This window comes from Oncorhynchus kisutch, linkage group LG22 (genome assembly GCF_002021735.2).
Source record: "Oncorhynchus kisutch isolate 150728-3 linkage group LG22, Okis_V2, whole genome shotgun sequence".
Taxonomy (NCBI): Eukaryota; Metazoa; Chordata; class Actinopteri; order Salmoniformes; family Salmonidae; genus Oncorhynchus; species Oncorhynchus kisutch.
In genome coordinates this window covers 26,068,177-26,087,214 of record NC_034195.2, presented here as the reverse complement: position 1 = coordinate 26,087,214, position 19,038 = coordinate 26,068,177, and the positions used below count along the sequence as shown (strand labels likewise).

At 46.8% G+C, this 19,038-nt stretch overlaps 1 protein-coding gene across 4 annotated transcripts in view; it reads right to left on the bottom strand.

The window, feature by feature from the left end:
- Nucleotides 1–19,038, bottom strand: part of LOC109866907 (myocyte-specific enhancer factor 2A) — a 96,826-nt gene that overhangs the window by 46,899 nt on the left and 30,889 nt on the right. For all 4 annotated transcript variants that reach the window (XM_020455807.2, XM_031802065.1, XM_020455808.2 and 1 more), the window contains exon 3: nucleotides 13,080–13,277. In XM_020455807.2, coding sequence (XP_020311396.2) covers nucleotides 13,080–13,133 — 54 coding nt within the window. In that variant the 5' untranslated portion in view covers nucleotides 13,134–13,277. The remainder of the gene's footprint in view (nucleotides 1–13,079; nucleotides 13,278–19,038) is intronic.

Here is a 19,038-nt window from a genome sequence, read left to right as displayed (position 1 = left end):
GGTCATGCATCACTCTGCCTGTAACATGAGCCCACAGACGGGACTGTAGGCCATGCATCACTCTGTCTGTAACACGAGCCCACAGACGGGACTGCAGGTCATGCATCACTCCAGTGGTACTGACACCTAACCCTCTCTGCAGACTTTCTGTCCTGCATCTCTCAGCTCTGTCTCTGTGGTTTCCTGTACCTGATACACATGTCATTATGTAACACTGCGTTATTGCCTTTGCAGTACTGTATGCTATGACCCCCTTCATTGTAAAACCTGATCCAGGCAAACAGGGAAACAAGGAGAACGTACAAGCTGTTCTGTAATGTTGTTTATGTGAAACACCTCCTCAATAGCATTTATGCAAGCTTATCATCCTCACAGTGTGCATCATGTAAAGTGCATTCAGTTACAGTACACTGAGAGCTATGCTATGGATATGCCAGTGAAAGCTGTGCTTCAGGCCAAAGGAGAGTGAATGTGTCTGTATTCACTTCTGCCAATTTCACTGACCTACTAAGAGGAGCTGAGCAGATGAGCTGGCTTTGTTCAACTTTAATTGGTCACAGCTTGCGGCTACCCTCATTTAAAATGGCATAATGCAATATAGTCCTATGAGTTGCATAGCTTATCTGTCTCCACTCAGACAGTGGGGTCACTCCAACTGTGAAAAATGAATTTCAAATGTTCCACACTACAGGTAATTACACAGGTCCATTATAAATCTGGGAGACACACAGACCCATTCCACATGTAATTTGACAGTCACTGCTCCCATGTCAGGTGTGGTCATGATGACAAAACCAAATACCAGAATGACGTTCCCTAAAATGACATATTTTAATAGTATGAGTTGGAAGTCTTAGAACATGTTAAAGGCCCAGTGCCGTTGAAATTCTGTTTTTCCTGTGTTTTGTATCATATTGTACAACAGCTGATGAAACTAACACTGTAAAAGTGTGAAAAAGTCTGATAAGTGTTATTTCCTGACAGTTGCTGGTTGAAAATACAATCTACACAGGACCTTCTAATGAGCAGCTTTTTATTATTATAATTGTAATATTTGTTTATTATTTTACCCCCTTTTCTCCCCAATTATTAGTTACAGGCTTGTCCCATCCCTGCAACTCGTGTACAGACTCGGGAGAGGCGAAGGTCGAGACACTCTGCTCACTTAACCCAGAAGCCAGCCGCACCAATGTGTCAGATGAAACACTGTACACCTGGAGACTGTGTCAGTGTGCTCTGTTCCAGGCCCGCCACAGGAGTCGCTAGAGCACGAAGAGACAAGGACAACCCAGCCGGCCAAACCCTCCCCTAACCCGGACGACGCTGGGCCAATTGTGAGTCGCCTCATGGGTCTCCCGGTCGCGGCCAGCTGAGGAACAGCCCGGTATCAAACCAGAAAATGCAGTAACGCAGCTAGCAATGCGATGCAGTGCCTTAGAACGCCACGCCACTCGGGAGGCCCTAATGAGCAGTTTTGCATGCGTGGTGGAGTTTCGGCTTGCCTGGTGACATCACAGACGTCGCAGTAAATTAGTTAATTAGTTAATAGACCGATGAAAGAGAGTTCCACCACTTTTCAACCTCATATACATTATCTACAGCACCATACCAGTGTCTACATATGTGAAAACGGTATGTTTCTATGGTCTGTGGTTAAATAGATAAGAACGGTCCTAAACAATGCTTGAACGTGACAGGGTAGGACTAAAAGTACGAAAATGATTTTCAAAACCTGCAACAAGTTTCCAGCCAAACGGAATGTATTGTCTTGCTCCCCACGTCACTGTGAATCTCATAGTGTTTCAAAATCACCGCTTTTAGCTTTTGATGATGTCATCAGGTTGAACTTTCTTCCTTTAGATTTTTTTCTACAAAACATATGTAAACACTGGTAATGTACTGGAGATAATGAAAATTATGTAGAAAATGTTTGTAATTAATTGTTACCCAGAAATGATTTGATATTGATGTAAAAACATCTGCATTCACAGTAAGTTTGACATATGGATGTATACGAGTCCTGCTGGAGAGCAACTCCTCTATATATTGGTTGTGTGCATGTCATAGTGCTTATTTGTGCTGTGGTGGTAATACGCTCCATGAGGGCAGACAAGGGTATGTGCAGTCTTTGTATCCTTGGTCCACAGAGGACCATTCCCTACTCCATTCTCATCAGACCTGACTATAACACAGGCTACAGTAGCTCCTGGTGCAGGTTAATGGACCTGTGTGTGACAGGTCAAACCACCTGACAATGACCTCCCTTGACTCACACTCCTTCTCAGAGCTGCTTGCTTGCTTACTTGTTTGTTTAATCGGCTGGAAAGCACCTACTGTCATGTGGGGAAATGATTAACAAATGGACTGCATTTTAGCAGATGAGTATGTCTGCTAAGCTAAGCCATGGAGGGAGGGAGCATTACCTTTCAGCAGGAAGCAGGAAGCTAACCCTGGGTGAATGAACTGAACTGGTGAGCTGGGACTTTGTTCCACCTGGCTGGGCTGGCTCTCGGTGTGCTGAGTGGAAGAGCAGGGCCACAGCGCTGTGCTGACCTAGGCTCCTGCTTCATTTCACCCAGAGGAGCACAGAGACCCTGCTTCGTTCCGCATCGCCCCTGCAGAGACAGCTGCTTACCCTTAAAGAGGTGTGTTCCCTATTCTATTGTACTGTCTGTATCCTTGCACTGACTGGACACACTGTAGGACGCATGTCTGACATGGTTTCTGTTCTGTATGCCCTGATCAAAGAAGAGAATACAGACATGGCAAACAATATGTCCACATACTGTGCTTCATACTAATGTACAACAAGGTATAGCTTCATCATAAAAAAGCTCTTAGATGCAGCGAGACCAAGCCCTTTGTGTCATGACTATCAGTAGCCTACACCGCAGAGTTGAGTCCTTGCTGAGACGTGGGCCTTTGGGTTGACACCCCCCAGCCACTGTCCTCTATGGGGTGACTGCCTGGTGAGACAGTGGAAAACCACAGACATGCTTGAGGTCACGTGGGCTAGTCTGTAGGCAGGGTTTTCTATTGCTCACCGCGTCAAAGACACCCACACACATAGGCACCATTCTATGGGTTCCTCAAGAATTTGGATGGTGCTTCAAGTGTAATTATTATGTTTAGTTAATGTACCGTCTAATTCGTGCAATGACAGTGACAGCGAAAGGAGAATCCACTGTAAATCATGTGGAACAAACTACTTTAGGGTACCACAAGTTACTAGTGTGCTACTGTTATCCTCTGCCAAGCAATCAACTGCAAAAATAGAAAAAACAAATGACTCAACTATTTTAAACTCTAAATATAAAATGGATCCATTTCTCCAACTTTCTGCAGCCTTTGATAAGGTCATTATAATAACCCACACAATGCCTAGCAGACAGACAGTAATTATATTAGCATTTCTCACCTGATTGTGCGCCTGGCTGAAAACCTTGACCTTTTCAGATTCTCTCTCACTGCTAGTGACGAGCTGGGGGTGCTAATTCTGCTCTCATAGAAAACTTTCTCCAACTACTTTTCCTTCAGGTCTCCACCCCTCATCCTATCTATGAACTGCATGCCTCAGGCATTGTGCTTCCGAAATTCTCCATTGACAACTGTAGTCAGTAATTAAATGTGGGAAGATGAACGAAGAGGATGTTCAATAGAATGTTTAGCTTGGTCAAGTGGTTTTATGTGTTGAACTACTACACTGTATAGCATTTGTTGCCAGAGATCAAGCTGAGTGCATGGTCATCTTGCTCTGCCATGATATGAACTGAATACCTACATGATCCTGTCTCCAGAGAATGACAATGATGGAGGGACCTGTCACTCGTCAGGTCTATCAATTTCCAGGAGTCAACATGACAAACAGGCCATCAGGGCTGGCTTTGGGGTGATAGAGGTGATGCCGAGCCATTGAGGGAAAAGGGAGATGAACTCCATGTCCACTCTAATGGTCTCCATGGCAGACAGGGGTGTGGAAGGATAGGTAGGCTTGGTTGGCTGCAGTGCATGTGTGCCCTGACACCAGCTGGGAGAGTGACCCAGGCCCCCTGGCTCCTTGGCTGTACAGTACTAGGCACAAGGCCTTCCCTCCTGTCCTGTCTGGCTGGATCAGCTCTCACAGGGAGGATTGACAGCTCCAGGACCCCTGTGCCAATGGACCACCGCAGGATCAAGAGGCCTGACCCACCAGCTGGGCTTGACCTTGGAACCTAAGTGGACAATCCTTCCCATTAGATCACAAGAAATGAGCCCACCACTCCGACCTCCTCTGATAGGTCTATATTGATACTGGATGTATAGAGTTTACTCGGCTGAGCCGGTGAGAGGACTGGTGCTAGAAAATAATGTAATTATCATTCCTTATTGGTCGTAATTTGAATCATTAAAATCATAATGGTCAGTCTGTTCTGATGGGTAGAAAAGGTTGAATAATCTCATTGGCTCTGCTTTTCAATCTGACAACAGGAGCAGACCATTATACTTCCCTCACTAACCTCTTGCTAATACTTCACCATTGGAAAACAAAACATAATTTTCCCTGTTTCACATATAGCTGCTACCCTCTCATTTGTAAGGCAGTTAAACATTATATTTTTTCAAACATGCGTCATAGATGCACTCCACCTAGCCTCCCCTGTTTTCCACCACTTCACCTTCCTTTATTCCCTCTCCATTCTCTACCAACAAGGTTTTTACCTGTTAAATAAATAATGGAGTTGGCCCTGGAGCTTTCAGAGTTTCAGAGTGGGGAGAGAAAGAGATGAAAAATAGAGATGTGCTCTGCTGCTCCCTGGTGAGAGAGGGAGAGGGGGAGAGAGAGAGAGAGAGAGAGAGAGAGAGAGAGAGAGGGAAAGAGAGAGCAGCACTGTGCCCACAGCAAGGGCAGGCAACCCTCCACCCAGCAGAAAAATCATCAAACTTTTAATGACTTGGGCAATTACCCCCAGTGAGCCTGCTTAATGGCATCCAGAGGACGTCATTAGACACGAGGAGCTAACTACGTAGCGTTCCCTGGGCCAGACACAGCCAGTCACACTTTTTTCTTACAGTAGTGAGTGCAAACATTTTCATACTTTATCATAACTGGTCCCCCGTGGGAATCGAACCCACAACACTGCCTTTGCAAGCACTGTGCTCTACCAACTGAGCCACCACAAAACAAGGTCACTCTGTACCTTCCAATGTCCTTTCACTGGGAGGGAGTCCCCAGCACACGCTGCTACTAAAAAGCCCCACCGTCTCCTCCATGGCCTCTCACATAGTCTTTGTCTCCTAGTACAACATAACAATCACAACACAATCAGGCCACAACAGAGAATTTCTCTGTTTGAAAGGCACTTCTCATCAGGTCATGTGAGGCAAATTATATTATTAAATCAGATTCCCCCTCAGGGAATCATCTCAGAACATTCCCCTACTCTTGAATTATTCAGCCAGATTCTCTAAATGAGACAGGTGTGTGTTATCATTTGGAGTATTAATTGTAGGGTGGTGCACTTGGGTAAATCAGGCCTTTCACTGGCTGGGCTGAGCCGAGGATTGATCCATTCATAGTGATTCTGTTGTCGAGCTCCATTATAGAATTCATCGTTTACACAGGTTTGCAATTAGTATGTCAGGCAGGCTGTTCTGCTCAGTCAGACTGACTGAGCTGAGGTTTCTACATGACAGGACCTTAGCCGCCATCTTTCATACACCTAGAGTATGAAGAGAAGGAACGCAGTAGAACCAAAGGGGGGGGGGGGACCTAGTTCATGAAATCTATTCATGAAAAAGTGATTTGGTTATTAATACATTTTAGAGAATTGACAGATGAGTCAATCCAAAGGAAAGCAAAGAAACTTCCTAGAAATTACATAGTTTACATGCTCTGCCTGAGCTATACATGGGCTCTGCCTGGGCTCTGCCTGAGCTATGCCTGGGCTCTGCCTGGGCTCTGCCTGAGCTATACATGGGCTCTGCCTGGGCTCTGCCTGGGCTCTGCCTGAGCTATGCCTGGGCTCTGCCTGGGCTCTGCCTGAGCTATACATGGGCTCTGCCTGGGCTCTGCCTGGGCTCTGCCTGAGCTATGCCTGGGCTCTGCATGGGCTCTGCATGGGCTCTGCCTGAGCTCTGCATGGGCTCTGCATGGGCTCTGCCTGAGCTCTGCCTGAGCTCTGCATGGGCTCTGCCTGAGCTCTGCCTGAGCTCTACATGGGCTCAGCCTGGGCTCTGCCTGAGCTCTGCCTGAGCTCTGCATGGGCTCTGCCTGAGCTCTGCATGGGCACTGCCTGAGCTCTGCATGGGCTCTGCATGGGCTCTGCCTGAGCTCTGCCTGGGCTCTGCCTGAGCTCTGCCTGAGCTCTGCATGGGCTCTGCCTGGGCTTTGCCTGGGCTCTGCATGGGCTCTGCATGGGCTCTGCCTGGGCTCTGCCTGGGCTCTGCATGGGCTCTGCCTGGGCTCTGCATGGGCTCTGCCTGGGCTCTGCCTGAGCTCTGCATGGGCTCTGCCTGAGCTCTGCATGGGCTCTGCATGGGCTCTGCCTGAGCTCTGCATGGGCTCTGCCTGAGCTCTGCATGGGCTCTGCCTGAGCTCTGCATGGGCTCGGCCTGAGCTCTGCCTGAGCTCTGCCTGGGCTCTGCCTGAGCTCTGCCTGAGCTCTGCATGGGCTCTGCCTGAGCTCTGCATGGGCACTGCCTGAGCTCTGCATAGGCTCTGCATGGGCTCTGCCTGAGCTCTGCCTGAGCTCTGCCTGGGCTCTGCCTGAGCTCTGCCTGAGCTCTGCATGGGCTCTGCCTGGGCTCTGCCTGGGCTCTGCATGGGCTCTGCATGGGCTCTGCCTGGGCTCTGCCTGAGCTCTGCCTGAGCTCTGCATGGGCTCTGCCTGGGCTCTGCCTGGGCTCTGCATGGGCTCTGCATGGGCTCTGCCTGGGCTCTGCCTGAGCTCTGCATGGGCTCTGCCTGAGCTCTGCATGGGCTCTGCATGGGCTCTGCCTGAGCTCTGCATGGGCTCTGCCTGAGCTCTGCATGGGCTCTGCCTGAGCTCTGCATGGGCTCTGCCTGAGCTCTGCATGGGCTCTGCCTGAGCTCTGCCTGAGCTCTGCATGGGCTCTGCCTGGGCTCTGCCTGAGCTCTGCATGGGCTCTGCCTGAGCTCTGCCTGAGCTCTGCATGGGCTCTGCCTGAGCTCTGCATGGGCTCTGCCTGAGCTCTGCATGGGCTCTGCCTGAGCTCTGCATGGGCTCTGCCTGAGCTCTGCCTGAGCTCTGCATGGGCTCTGCATGAGCTCTGCATGAGCTCTGCCTGAGCTCTGCATGGGCTCTGCCTGAGCTCTGCCTGGGCTCTGCCTGAGCTCTGCCTGAGCTCTGCATGGGCTCTGCCTGGGCTCTGCCTGGGCTCTGCATGGGCTCTGCATGGGCTCTGCCTGGGCTCTGCCTGGGCTCTGCCTGAGCTCTGCCTGAGCTCTGCATGGGCTCTGCCTGGGCTCTGCATGGGCTCTGCCTGGGCTCTGCCTGAGCTCTGCATGGGCTCTGCCTGAGCTCTGCATGGGCTCTGCATGGGCTCTGCCTGAGCTCTGCATGGGCTCTGCCTGAGCTCTGCATGGGCTCTGCCTGAGCTCTGCATGGGCTCTGCCTGAGCTCTGCCTGAGCTCTGCCTGAGCTCTGCATGGGCTCTGCCTGAGCTCTGCCTGAGCTCTGCATGGGCTCTGCCTGAGCTCTGCCTGAGCTCTGCATGGGCTCTGCCTGAGCTCTGCATGGGCTCTGCCTGAGCTCTGCATGGGCTCTGCCTGAGCTCTGCATGGGCTCTGCCTGAGCTCTGCATGGGCTCTGCCTGAGCTCTGCATGGGCTCTGCCTGAGCTCTGCCTGAGCTCTGCATGGGCTCTGCCTGAGCTCTGCCTGAGCTCTGCATGGGCTCTGCCTGAGCTCTGCATGGGCTCTGCCTGAGCTCTGCCTGAGCTCTGCATGGGCTCTGCCTGAGCTCTGCATGGGCTCTGCCTGAGCTCTGCCTGAGCTCTGCATGGGCTCTTGAGGCTAATCTTTCTGCCATAAAGCGTGAAAGGTCAACAACCCTTCCAGAGCACTTCCAGTGTTGATGTTAGGAAAACACCCCTGCTGCTGTCCCTGTGCAGCGTCCTGTATTACCACACTATTTAATTAGGAATTACGGCAAATTTAAAAAATGTTTCTATGCTCCTTAACCCCTCTGACGCATTATTGGACTGTCTGTCAAAGTGGGAGAGCGAGGTAGAGCTAGAGCAAGGTAGAGCGAGGTAGAGCTAGAGCGAAAGCTACGTCACCAGGTTATGCAGCCCCCCCATTCTCACTGCTGCGCTAGATAGGACTTTGTGGAATAATGCAAATCTACGAAAAATATAAATATCCTGTCACAGAAATTACTAAATTCTGGAAGTCCAATCGATTGTGAGATATGGCATATACATTTTATGTGATAAAGTTAACAATTTGACCTTTTCTGAGACCTCTGCCAAGCAAGGAGGGAGAGGCGGGAAAGGCGAATGTCGAGAGCCGTAAGTCCTCCAAAACACAACCCAACCAAGCAGCACTGCTTTGTGACACAATGCCCACTTAACCCAGAAGCCAGCCACACCAATGTATTGGAGGAAACACCGTACACCTGGCGACTGTGTCAGCGTGCACTGCACCCGGCCCACCGCTGGAGCTGCTAGTGCACAAGGACATCCCTGCCGGCAAACCCTCCCTAACCGGGATGACGCTGGGCTAATTGTGCACCGCCCCATGGGTCCCCCAGTCACAGCCCGCTGCGACAGAGCCTGGACTCGAACCCAGACTCTATAGTGGTACTGCGATGCAGTATCTTAGACCACTGCGCCACTCGGGAGGCTGACAATGACCTTATAATGTATTTGTGTGGCTACGATGCCATCTTTAGAGGCCAACATTTTCTGCTTGGTTTCCGGTGCATTGAAAAACGAATGAAATAGACTACTACCAAGGTCTGATGATGCTTCTGACAATATAGTAAAAGGCGTGTTGTGCTTATGAGGAGTCCCCTCCTGTGTGTGTTGTTGCATGAGCTGACTCCTGTTTCCTCTTTGCTTGGCAGAGATCTCAGAAAATTTAAAAATGTGAACCCGAGACCCAAATGTATCATATAAAATGTATATGCCATATCTCACAATCGACTGGACTTCCCGAATGTAGTATTTTTTCGCTGTGACAAAACTTGTATATTTTCTGCATATTTGCGCGGGTGGGGGGTGAGTGGGGGGCTGTGTAACCCTGTGACCGAGCTCCAAGTGAGAAAGGTGCACACTTTGACAGACAGTCCTACAACAAGTCAGAGGGGTTTAGAAACATAGTGACATTTTAGAAATATGCCCGTTATTCCCCATTAATGCTATGAATACGGATTGCTGGCCATGCGGAAAAAGATTCTAATTGTCTTCTGATAATGAGCCAGAATGCTAATGGCCATTCCCCCTTGGTTAGGAGCACACCCCAGGGAAAGGGGACTGTGTGTTTCATGGTCCATAGAGAAAAGATACACACACATCACATTATCATGGTGAAGCTTTATTGTAGCAGCACTCCCAGTGTTTTCACAGTGTGCCCTATTCTCATAGAAGAGTAATGGCAGCGCCTGGGCTCTTCTGATAACCATTCTGGGAAGTGTGACATTTCAAAATCGTATTGTGAAAAAATCAAGGCAACGGTAAACATGTCGTCCCCCACGAATGATGCAGCGCACCCTTAGGCCAATCAGTGTGATTTTGTAAATGATGGATCTCTATGGTAAGACGCATCATGTGAGAATGCTATTAATTGACTACAGCTCAGCGTTCAACACCATAGTACCCTCAAAGCTCATCACTAAGCTAAGGATCCTGGGACTAAACACATCCCTCTGCAACTGGATCCTGGACTTCCTGATGGGTCGCCCCCAGGTGGTGAGGATAGCCACGCTGATCCTCAACACTGGAGCCCCCCAGGGGTGCATGCTCAGTCCCCTCCTGTACTCCCTGTTCACCCACAACTGCATGGCCAGGCACAACTCCAACACCATCATTAAGTTTGCAGACGACACAACAGTGGTAGGCCTGATCACCGACAACGACGAGACAGCCTATAGGGAGGAAGTCAGAGACCTGGCCGGGTGGTGCCAGAATGACAACTTATCCCTCAACGTAACCAAGACTAAGGAGATGATTGTGGACTACAGGAAAAGGAGGACTGAGCACGCCCCCATTCTCATAGATGGGGCTGTAATGGAGCAGGTTGAGAGCTTCAAGTGCCTTGGTGTCCACATCACCAACAAACTAGAATGGTACAAACATCCAAGACAGTCGTGAAGAGGGCACGGCAAAACTTATTCCCCCTCAGGAAACTAAAAAGATTTTGCATGGGTCCTCAGATCCTCAAAAGGTTCTACAGCTGCAACATCGAGAGCATCCTGACTGGTTGCATCACTGCCTGGTACGGCAATTGCTTGGAGGGGAGTGCGTACGGCCCAGTACATCACTGGGGCTAGGGTGCCTGCCATCCAGAACCTCTACACCAGGCGGTGTCAGAGGAAGCACCTAAAAATGGTCAAAGACCCCAACCAACCCATCATAGACTGTTCTCTCTTCTACTGCATGGCAAGTGGTAACGGAGTGCCAAGTCTAGGACAAAAAGGCTTCTCAACAGTTTTTGCCCCCAAGCCATAAGACTCCTGAACAGGTAATCAAATGGCTACCCAGACTATTTGCATTGTGTGCCCCCCAAAGCCCTCTTTTACGCTGCTGCTACTCTCTGTTTATCATATATGCATAGTCACTTTAACTATACAGTCATGTACAGTGGGGAGAACAAGTATTTGATACACTGCCGATTTTGCAGTTTTGCAATCAAATGCAAATTAATTACTTAAAAATCATACAATGGGATTTTCTGGATTTTTGTTTTAGATTCCGTCTCTCACAGTTGAAGTGTACCTATGATAAAAATTACAGACCTCTACATGCTTTGTAAGTAGGAAAACCTGCAAAATCGGGAGTGTATCAAATACTTGTTCTCCCCACTGTACATACTACCTCAATTGGCCGAACCAACCAGTGCCCCCGCACATTGGCTAGCCGGCTATCTGCATTGTGTCCTGCCACCCACCACCCGCCAACCCCTCTTTTACGCTACTGCTACTCTCTGTTCATCATATCATATGCATAATCGCTTTAACCATATCCACATGTACATACTACCTCAATCAGCCTGACTAACCGATGCCTGTATATAGCCTCGCTACTGTTATTTTTCACTGTCTTTTTACTGTTGGTTTATTTATTTACTTACCTATTGTTCACCTTATAATTTTTTGCCCTGTTGGTTAGAGCCTGTAAGTAAGCATTTCACTGTAAGGTTGTATTCGGAGCACGTGACAAATTAACTTTGATTTGATCATTCACACAAGTTTCATCAAAATCGAGCCAATGGTATCTGAGATATCGCATTGGTTAGCTAGACTGATAATCCTGAGGGTTCACAGCCAATTTAGCAATCAGAAACAACCTGAACTGATGTTGTCGCTTACTTCCTTTTCCTTTTTTGCTGATGTCACAGGTCAGTGCAGATGGTGCAGATAATAAAGCTCTGGCAGGAGCCTGCTCTCACCTGGACTGCTATTTGGATCCCACCCAGAAGCAGGTGTTATGCTGATAATTGGCCCATCATGTAGATTTTGGTTTCTCACTTGGCTGAGCCGCATCCCACACAGTAACAGTCAGAGACATGGGGGGAGCGGGAGCAGCATTGAGGAGAAGGGGCATGAGGTCTCATGTTATCACCCTCAGGAGGGTGAGCAAAACCTCAATTTGCTTTCTGTGTGCATGGCATAAAAGTTGTTTCACCCACTAGAGAGTGCAAATTATATTTTGAGAGGGTGCGAATAGGATAAATCCTATTGGATCGGCCTCAAAGACCACGTCTCCATACTTTATCATGGGTAATGCAAAATATCAAACACATTGCTGTTCACAGGAATACCTACTACCTGACATATATCTACATATTCTGCATATGTAATGCAGAGATAAGAAAACTAGGGATTTCGGTTCTCCACAGATACAGTCGGCCTCAGACAGTGGTTGAGCAGACAGGACGGTACTGTACTGTTTAAGCGGGTTATATTTAGCGTGAGCAGGCAAACAGAGTGAATTCCAGGGCAGGCCTCTCCTCTCTGTGGCTGGCCAGTACCAGATCCATGGCAGTTAGAGTTGAGGGAGAGAAGGGTGCTCTGTGTCCGGCTAACTGACCCACCCTACTAATGAGAGGGTGGTGTGGTGCAGTGGCTGCTCCTAATTACTACCAAGCAGCTGCAACCGCATGGAGCCGCGCGGAGCCCAGCGAGGGGCCCTTTCAGGCCAAGGGACAAGCCCTCCAGTGTGGAGAGGCCGCAGTCGCCCCACTTCGCCCCGCTCACTGCTCAGTGTTCTGGGTTCACTCCCACGCCAAGCAGCCCCCGCTGCAGCCTGCTATACTACTGCTGCTGCCTCATCAACTTCTCCTGCTGAAATTGCAGGGTAGCGGGGGAATCATGTCTGTAAATAAGGCTGCACTGACAAAAAAATGTCATGGTTCTTGTTTTTCCGGCTGGGGACTTTCTGTTCAGATTCATATTGTCACTGACAGCAGCTTCAGTTCCATAGAACAGGTATCCTATCCAAAATATTACCCAATATAGAAATGGCATTTTACTCCAACCCTTAAACTGGAGAGATATACTTTCTCTTAAAGGACTGGATAATGTTAATTTATTACAAACAATAAATGGTGTTTATTGGATTGAAAATACTTGAGTCACCAATTCACTCCAGAGAAAAGTGCTACCTCAAATAGAAATGGTTGCTATATGAAAACATACAATCCTGTGAAGTCAGTGGGCACTTTGAGTCCCTGTCAAGAATTCACCACAGGTGGTAAGCGGTGAGAAGACAACTCCTGTTTTCAACTCCAAGCGGAACAACACTGTAGGCCTCAGGTAGACAAGTGGGAGTAGCCTGCTGCCATTGGTTTGTGTGTGTGTGTGGAGAGAGAGGCATCTTTATGCTGAGTGGAGGGCAGGGGAGAGGGGTGACACTGACCTGCCTGTTCCTCTCATCCATGATCCTGGTGATCTGTATCTTCTTCCGTCCCATCTCTGCGTTCTGTTCGGTCTCTCTGACACCTCAAGAATATCAGAAAAACTACCGAGCTCGTCTTCTTCCTTATCTCCTAGCACATTGTACAACACTCTCTCTTCTCTCTCTCTGGCTCTGTCGTTTTCGTGACCACACCACAATCTGCAGGGAGAGAGAGAGAGAGAGAGAGAGAGAGAGAGAGAGAACAGAGTTAACATAACACCCAGTGATCTCTTCTCAGGCACAACAAAGCAGCCAATGGCTCTGTGTTCCATTCCCTGACACATACAGAGAGGTTATGAGACAGACAGGAGAACATGATGGCACCTTATCTCCTCACCTGCACTTCCACAGCAGCTGGAGCCACTGTCAGAACACTTCAGACTTAAAGGAGAAACCGTTCGGAAAATGCTAAACGCAATTTATAAGTTCATCTGCTCTTTAGTGTTGAATAGGCCTGATTCAGAACCAATGATAAAAGTGCCTTTCAAGAGCTTTTCATACATAAGTGTGAAATTATACTTTCCATTTTATGTGAGAAATGACTGCATTAAGCTCTTACTGAAGTACAAGTTGCCATGTGGAGCTGGTGTTGACTCCCAACCAAGTCAATGTCTACTGGGTATATCTGGCTTTGATCTTTAAGCCTAACAACCAGTAGCAGGATGACAGAATTACAGAGCTTTAACAACAAAAAATGTATGCTATTCTCTCTCGCTCTCTGTGTCTGTCTTACTCTCATATGTACACCAGTAGTCAGTCAAAAGTATTCCTAAGATGCCTGTGAAGACCGAGCACAGAGCTCCACTCTTCCTTGGCCAAAGCTTTTGACACGGTAGACCATTCCATTCTTGTGGGCCGGCTAAGGAGTATTGGTGTCTCTGAGGGGTCTTTGGCTTGATTTGCTAACTACCTCTCTCAAAGAGTGCAGTGTTTAAAGTCAGAACATCTGCTGTCTCAGACACTGCCTTTCCCCAAAGGTGTACCCCAAGGCTCGATCCTAGACCCCACGCTCTTCTCAATTTACATCAAGAACATAGCTCAGGCAGCAGAAAGCTCTCTCATTCATTTATATGCAGATGATACAGTCTTATATTCATCTGGCCCCTCTCTGGATTTTGTGTTAAACGCTCTACATCAAAGCTTTCTTAGTGTCCAACAAGCTTTCTCTGCCCTTGTTCTGAACACATCCAAAACAAAGGTCATGGAGTTTGGTAAGAAGAATGCCCCTCTTCCCACAGGTGTGATTACTACATCTGAGAGTTTAGAGCTTGAGGTAGTCACCTCATACAAGCACTTGGGAGTATGGCTAGACGGTACACTGTTCTTCTCTCAGCACATATCAAAGCTGCAGGCTAAAGTTAAATCTAGACTTGGTTTCCTCTATCGTAATCACTCCACTTTCACCCCAGCTGCCAAACTACCCCTGATTCAGCTACCCATGTTAGATAACGGAGACGTAATTTATAGATCGGCAGGTAAGGGTGCTCATGAGCGGCTAGATGGTCTTTAGCATTCGGCCATCAGATTTGCCACTAATGCTCCTTATAGGCCACCTTACTGCACTCTATACTCCTCTCTAAACTGGTCATCTCTCTATACCCGTCGCAAGACCTATTGGTTGATGCTTATTTAGAAAACCCTCTTAGGCCTCACTCCCCCCTATCTGAGATATCTACTGCAGCCCTCATCCTCCACATACAACACCCGTTCTGCCAGTCACATTCTGTTAAAGGTCCCTAAAGCACACACATCCCTAAGTCGCTCGTATTGTCAATTCGCTACAGGTAGCGACTGGAACGAGCTGCAACAAACACCCAAACTGACAGTTTTATCTCAATCTCTTCATTCCAAAACTCAATCATGGAAACTCTTACTGACAGTTGTGGCTGCTTTGCGTGATGTGTTATTGTTTCTACCTTCTTGCCCTTTGTGCTGTTGTCTGTGCCCAATAATGTTTGTACCATGTGTTGTCATGTGTTGCTGCCATGCTATGTTATTGTCTTATAGGTCTCTCTTTATGTAGTGTTGTGTTGTCTCTCTTTGTCATGATGTGTTTTATCTTTTATTTTGATTGTATTTATTTTTAATCCCAGCCCCTGTCCCCGCAGGAGGCCTTTTGCCTTTTGGTAGGAAGTCATTGTAAATAAGAATTTGTTCTTAACTGACTTGCCTAGTTAAATAAAGGTTAAATAAATAAAACAAGTTTTTTTTTAAATTCCTCATCCGATCCAGACCGCTGCCAGCTATGCTCTTCAGATGATTAAGAGTACACCCAGTCAGGTTTAAATCCTCTGAGGTAGATGAGGTAGTTCCCACGTGAGGTACTCTGTAACCTGGTTCAGACTCCAGCAGGCCCGGTGAACTTTGATCTCTGTTCTATGAGAGATAGATATCTCCCTGAAAGAGCATTCATCACTGACGCATGGACATAATTTACAAGCAAATGGAAAAATGCTTATATTTCCTTTAGAAAAGAACCTCTGGGCAAGGTTAACATTGTAGTATTCAGCCTCGGTCCAGCAGAGATACAGTTAGCACCATAGACCAAAAAGCAGTGAGAGCTGACTAACATCATGGGACCAGAAATGGCCAGTTCCAGTGGCACACAGTAATTTTAGGCTTTGAGACACTGGCATTATAGTGTCTGGCTGTCTGAATCTAACCACTGTTAGGCAAACTCAACATGAGATCACCTAGCCAACAACCCCCAACCCACGCACGGCTGTCCACAGTAAGGAAACTAACTACACAAACCCCCTTGAAGAATTTCCCTAAACCACATCACAACAAGTCGGTGAGAACGACAGTGCTCTTTTTCATTCACTGTTTCCAAATACTCCTACTGACACTTTTTCTACTGGTGTGTCTGTATGAGTGTGTATTTCTGTCCGTCTCTCTCGCTTTGAAGAGAAGTTGACTTGCTTCTCTTGACACTACTGTACAATTGTAGGCCTACATCTGAAGACAGTGAACCACACACATTCCACCTCGTCTCTAAACTGTGAGAGGATCTGTCATAGCAGTCTAGTACAGTGCAGGTTCTTGTGGCATAATGCCTTGTGTCATGACATTTCTGTTACGTAAATATGAGGTGACAAGCTGAGGTCCCTCAGACACCAGGTTTGCTACTGCATTCTGGTTGGTACAGCTACAATCTGAAGAAAACACAGAAATAGATTTCCTTATTCTATCTGTAAATCAAATCAAAAATCACATTTTATTTGCCACATGCACTGAATACAACGGGTAGACCTTACCGTGAAATGCTTACTTATAAGCCCTTATCCAAAAATGCAGTTTTAAGAAAAATAAGAGTTGAGAAAATATTTACTAAATCAATTATTATTATTACTATATATTTTTTTAACACAATAAAATAACAATAATAATGCTATATACAGGCTACATACAGGCTATATACAGGATGTAGTTGGATAATTTCTGCTGGGTAGGAATAACATTTAACACAGTAAAAGTTTGATTTCCATTACAAAAATTCAGATCAGTTTTAGCATAATAAAAGGTGTTATAAATCTATGCATAACAACTGGTGAATGTTAAAGCATGGTTCTCAAAAGAGACAGCAGATGGGAGACAGACAATCAACACCTGTACTGTTTTTATTTTCTTCTTCACTGATACATTATGTATCAGTACATCTGTAGCATGTGTCGATTACTAAACCTTTTCACATAGCTGCCTAAACATAAAAAAGGTCTAATTAAAAAGTACGTCAAAGTTAATCCATAACTGAACTAAAATAAATGCTTGTGGGTTAACTGCTTGATGGATGTGAAGTCAACTTGTTTACAGGTGTAAGAGTTACAGTTGAAATCGGTTACATACACTTAGGTTGGAGTCATTAAAACTCGTTTTTCAACCACTCCACAAATTTCTTGTTAACAAACTACTTTTGGCAAGTCGGTTAGGACATCTACTTTGTGCACGGCACAAGTCATTTTTCCAACAATTGTTTACAGACAGATTATTTCACTTATAATTCACTGTATCACAATTCCAGTGGTCAGAAGTTGACATACACTAAGTTGACTGTGCCTTTAAACAGCTTGGAAAATTCCAGAAAATGATGTCATGGCTTTAGAAGCTTCTGATAGGCTAATTGACATAATTTGAGTCAATTGGAAGTTTACCTGTGGATGTATTTCAAGGCCTACCTTCCAACTCAGTGCGTCTTTGCTTGACATAATTGGAAAATCAAAAGAAATCAGCCAAGACCTCAGACAAAAAATTGTAGACCTCCACAAGTCTGCTTCATCCTTGGGAGCAATTTCCAAACGCCTGAAGGTACCACGTTCATCTGTACAAACAATAGTACGCAAGTATAAACACCATGGGACCAAGCAGCCGTCATACCGCACAGGAAGGAGACGCGTTCTGGCTCCTAGAGATTAAAGTATTTTGGTGCGAAAAGTGCAAATCAATCCCACAACAACAGCAAAGGACCTTGTGAAGATGCTGGAGGAAACAGGTACCTATCAGGTATCTATATCCACAGGTCATTGACATAACCTGAAAGGCCGCTAAGCAAGGAAGAAGCCACTGCTCCAAAACCGCCATAAAAAAGCCAGACTAGGGTTTGCAACTTACGGTTTGAAACTGGGGACAAAGATCGTTCTTTTTGGAGAAATGTTCTCTGGTCTGTTGAAACAAAAATATAACTGTTTGACCATAGTGACCATTGTTATGTTTGGAGGAGAAAGGGGAGGCTTGCAAGCCGAAGAACACCATCCCAACTGTGAAGCAGTGGCAGCATCATGTTGTGGGGGTGCTTTGCTGCAAGAGGGACTGGTGCACTTCACAAAATAGATGGCATCATGAGGCAGAAAAATGATGTGGATATATTGAAGCAACAAAGTCAAGGTATTGGAGTGGCCATCACAAAGCTCTGACCTCAATCCTATAGAAAATGTGTGGGCAGAACTGAAAAAGCGTGTGCGAGCAAGGAGGCCTACAAACCTGACTCAGTTACACCAACTCTGTCAGGAGGAGTGGGACAAAATTCACCCAACTTATTGTGGGAAGCATATGGAAGGCTACTCGATAACGTTTGACCCAAGTTCAACAATTTAAAGGCAATGCTACCAAGTACTAATTGAGTGTATGTAAACTTCTGACCCACTGGGAATGTGATGAAAGAAATAAAAGCTGAAATAAATAATTCTCTCTACTATTATTCTGACATTTCACATTTTTTAAATAAAGTGGTGATCTTAACTGAGCTAAAACAGGGAATTTTTACTAGGATTAAATGTCAGGAATTGTGAAAAACTGAGTTTAAATGTATTTGGCTTAGCTGAATGTAAACTTACGACTTCCACTGTATGTACTGTAGGTAGAGAGCAGAGTTGTAATCCTGGCTGTGAGTTGTGTCCTAATCTCGTTGGGTGACAGAGGAGAGCAGGGCAGTGCCGGGGCAGCAGAGGGGATGCAGAGTTACACTAAATCCTGGTGGATTACTGCAGCACGTGGAGACGGGCCAGCACTGCAGCGTGTCACCAGTCACAGCCTTGGCACGGCACGCCTCTATACAGGTGGATGTACGTAACCCTCCACAAGGCTCGCTAACTAGAGCATGCTACCATGAGTCATACCACTTCCATTGTTTAGCGCTCAATGATGCCAATGGTAAACTGCAGCTAAGTAACACAACTGATGTCAATGGGTGGCAGGTAGCCTAGTGGTTCAGAGGGTTGGGCCATAACTGAAATGTCACTGGTTCGAATCCCCAAGTCGACTAGATGAAAAATCTGTCAAATGTGCCCTTGCCCTTGAGTAAGGCACTTAACCCTAATTGCTCTGGATAAGCGTTTCTACTAAATGATGATTCAACTGTCACTGACTCTCCAGGTCCATACAACCATGGTGTTTTAAAGGTGATGTTAACTGAGCTATGCTTTTA